Source organism: Mytilus trossulus, chromosome 1 (assembly GCF_036588685.1).
Source record: "Mytilus trossulus isolate FHL-02 chromosome 1, PNRI_Mtr1.1.1.hap1, whole genome shotgun sequence".
NCBI lineage: Eukaryota > Metazoa > Mollusca > Bivalvia > Mytilida > Mytilidae > Mytilus > Mytilus trossulus.
Window position 1 is genome coordinate 81,147,169 of NC_086373.1, and position 3,939 is coordinate 81,151,107.

Below are 3,939 nucleotides of genomic sequence, written 5' to 3' on the forward strand. Positions count from 1 at the left end.
TTGGTCGTTTTTAAGCATACCGCATACCTGAAATGAAAAGTAAATACCAGTTAAGCACACAGTATAAGTACATGTATTACTTAGTAAACTATTCATACAAAATCCAAAAATTTTCTAGGAAAATAAAATTATTTTATTTACGGGCCTTTGTTTTCGTTTCTGATGCTTGTGTGTGTGTGTTTTTGTGTTTGTTTTTTTTTTAGTTTTTTTGTCTTCTGTTGTTCGGTCCATAACTATAAAAATTGGTTTCTAGATATGGTTCATTCTAATTATATCTTTTACTATGATAATCTACATCGAAACTATTCATATTTGTGCATTTTTTGCATAGTTGCTAAAGTGCATGTGAAGATGGACTTTAAAAATCCAACAAAAAAAGCAACAAGCAAACAGACAAAGAAGAGAATGTATGATTTTTATTACTTACATCATTAAAATGAAGGCAACAAAGACAAAGCCCGCCATAGTGAAGAATACAAATCCATTATATAATGACAGAGTATGGTGATAGATGTTGTTAAACAGTGTGGCTCCTCCTATTCTCAGTAATGTTTCCATCACATGAACAGATGAATACAGTACCCCTGTAACAAAAAAAAAATATTAAACAGTGTACATTAGGGAGCTACCATTTGATTTTTATGGGGGGGGGGGGGGGGGGGGGGAGCTAAGATGAAAAATGTTGTCCTGCATTTTTTTTAGGTGTAATCTCTGTCCTGCCTTTTTATTTTTCACCCTATCCGGTCCTGCTTTTTTTTTTTAGTTTATCCTGACTTTTTTTACATAAATTGTCATCCTGACTTTTTTTTTTGCAAGTGTCTCATCCTGCCTGTCCTGCCTATTTTTTTCAAATTTCATCCTAGCCCCCCTCCCATAAAAATCAAATGGTAGCTCCCTTAGCTCCTCCTATTCTCAGTAATGTTTCCATCACATGAATGGAGGAATACAGTACTCCTGTGACAAAAATAAAATAATACTTAACTTCGTACAATTATTTTTAACTGATGTACATACTCGCTAGTAAGCGGCTTTAATTGGACTTGCGTGTGTAGTGGGTCTAGTGTCCTGGTGGATATATTGTCCGATCCTTACAAAACAGATCTCAGTAAAATGTTTCGTTGAAGATTGTTTTTGTATTTTGTTACATATATATTATATATAATACAGTTACCTTTACTTGTATCTGTAATGTGTTTGCACGTCATGCTGTTAGTTATATATTATCGGGTTATTTTTTTCTCGAGCAACGGATGTATCCATTTGATGTTGGTTGTGTACTGATTGATGGTTTAGTCTTAGATGCATGCTTTTTTTTTTATATCAGTTGTTAGTGGCTTTGAACTAGCTATCAGTAATTGCGTATACTCTCAAATCTATATTTTGTGTCTCTATGTTGTTGGGATGTACAAGTACCCGGCCACCTCCACTTGTATTTGTAGTTTTTGTATTTTTATCCATCCGATGAGTTAATGTAAAAAAGAAGATGTGGTATGATTGCCAATGATACAACTGTCCACAAAAGACCAAAATGACACATACATTAACAACTATAGGTCACCGTACGGCCTTCAACAATGAGCGAAGCTCATACTGAATAGTCAGCTATGAAAGGCCCCGATATGACAATGTAATCTGACAATTCAAACGAGAAAACAAACGGCGTTATTTAGAACAAAAAACAAATATGTAACACATAAACAAACGACAACCAGTGAATTACAGGTTCCTGACTTGGGGACAGGCACATACATAAATAATGTGACGGGGTTAAACATGTTACCGGGATCCCAATCCTACCCTAACATGGAACAGTGGTATAACAGTAAAACATAAGAACGAACTGTAAAATTCAGTTGAAAAAGGCTAGTACCCGGCCGTTAGAAAATTCAGCGGTTGTCGTGTGTTCATGTGTTACATATTTGTTTTTCGTTCATTTTTTGTTACTAAATTAGGTCGTTAGTTTTCTCGTTTGAATTGTTTTGCATTGTCATTTCGCGGCCTTTTATAGCTTACTACAAGGTATGGGATTTGCTCATTGTTGACGTTCGTACGGTGACCTTTAGTTGTTAGTTTTTGTGTCATTTTGATCTCTTGTGGGAAGTTGTCTCATTGGCAATCATACCACATCTTCTTTTTTTAAAAGTTCTTCTCGAAATTCAATATTTGACTGTTATGTATAATTGTAGTATTCCATTGCCAAAGTTTTTAATAATAATGGCCGCTTATTAAATAATGCTAAAAAAGCCTAAAGTAGTTCTCGGTCACCAACCTTGCTTGTCTTTGTGCACCATCTCGGACAAAAGTGCTCTAATTAAAGACACTGGCAGAACTCGAATAATTCCTGTCCCTATTGCTGAAAGGCGAAATAATGTCAATTAAGCTTGATTCTTTAATATCGATAAAAAGATATAAGCAATTCATGGTAACTTCAGCTTTTCCTTTTATGTCTCTCAAATTTAGATTGTAAAGAATTATTAAATTATGTCAATATTACAAAAATAGTCGAGAAGCGAATACAACTTAAATAACATATATTACCCCCGTATAATATCCATTGGTTTTTCGATAGCCCATACACAATATACGTTGCCATGCAGGATATAATTCCAAAGACTGCGATCACTCGGTCGGACAACCCGACGCAACAAGAATGAAATGTCTTTAGCATGAGTGTTCCACCTATAAACATGGCAAAGTCAGATCCTGCTCCATACCATCCAATATGTTCAGATGTCCAACAAAACGGGGTTCCCAACTGAAATATAGTTCTTATTGCACTAACCACACAATGTGGAAAATAAAAAAGGCAATACGCCAAGAAATAAATGATGAATTTGGTTATATTAACTAGTTTACTCATATTTTCAGGCTTAAAGCAGAATGAAAATAACTCGAAAGGAATAGTAAGCCATTTCATCTTAGTTTTCTTGTCTGGTGGTTTCCAAGAATCGGTTAGTGTTATCTGTACTAAAACACAAAGAAACAGAAACATGCCTGAAGTTATTATATATGGATCTGTAAAGCCTATTAGTTGTATTAAGTACCCAGTGCCTATTTGAAAGCTAACAGAACCAACAGCAGATAAAGCATCGTATACAGTCATCATTAAAGATCTATCTTTACCCTCTGAGGTTACATCTGCAAGAATAGCGAAGTTTGTTATTTGATATGTATAAAACGATCCTGCAAGCCCTAATATTCCGCATGCAATAGTATAATAATATAAATTCATGTTTCTATACACAATTACTGTTTTAAGAATAAATGAAACGAGTGTTATAACTAAATTCCACATCAAAACAGGTTTTCGTCCAATTTTATCAGCGATTGGTCCTGAAAACATTACAATTGGAAATGAAACTCCCGCTTCAGCTATTTGCATGTACCATGACCAGTCGGATGCTAATTGTTGTAGTTGATCGTCTGATGATGTTGAATTGGCTTCACACGTCTTAAAGTTTTGAGTAGAATTATTCTGTGTTTCATCACTGGTGTCATTAAAAGAATTATGATGTTTAATGTATGAATATGTAAATTGTGGTTCGATTGTTGTGGTCACAGTAATCGCACAGTTGTAAATTAATGCATACATCATCACTTTCATTCGTGTACTCATACATTCCGTATATGATTTCTCTTTAACCAAAGGAACTTCCTTTTCATATGTTTTATCCTTGGCCAATAGACCTTCCTTTTCATCGTCCATATTTATCTATTTAGATTATGTGTTCAATTACAAAATACACGTTTGTTTATCAATATTTCTATTTACATTTATTTGTGTGCATATACACTTACAGACAATTATGTCCTATATTTTTGACAAAGATAACTACATGTGGAGATAAACATTTATCTATAGAAATTTGAGGGAATAAAGGTCACTCTACATATTTATGATTTGCTTAGGATTTTTTACTGACTCAGTCTTATTATCGA

The 3,939-nt window shown here is 34.0% G+C and overlaps 1 protein-coding gene across 1 annotated transcript; it reads right to left on the reverse strand.

Annotated features, from left to right (window-relative positions):
- Positions 1 to 880: 880 nt before the first annotated feature.
- Positions 881 to 3,706, reverse strand: LOC134696571 (proton-coupled folate transporter-like). Its single transcript, XM_063558465.1, has 3 exons — positions 2,539 to 3,706; positions 2,270 to 2,353; positions 881 to 954 (listed from the first exon to the last, which is right to left on the reverse strand). The coding sequence occupies exons 1-3, from the start codon at positions 3,704 to 3,706 to the stop codon at positions 881 to 883; spliced, it is 1,326 nt and encodes a 441-aa protein (XP_063414535.1).
- Between the last annotated feature and the right edge of the window lie 233 nt (positions 3,707 to 3,939).

What these genes read in the sequence shown, in the direction of transcription:
- LOC134696571 (XM_063558465.1), bottom strand. Translation starts at nt 3,706, where the DNA reads ATGGACGATGAAAAGGAAGGTCTATTGGCCAAGGATAAAACATATGAA. An exon ending in CCAATGGATATTATACGGGG is followed by an intron (nt 2,354 to 2,538) that starts GTAATATATGTT and finishes TTCGCCTTTCAG; the next exon opens with CAATAGGGACAGGAATTATT. An exon ending in GGTGCACAAAGACAAGCAAG is followed by an intron (nt 955 to 2,269) that starts GTTGGTGACCGA and finishes TTTTTGTCACAG; the next exon opens with GAGTACTGTATTCCTCCATT.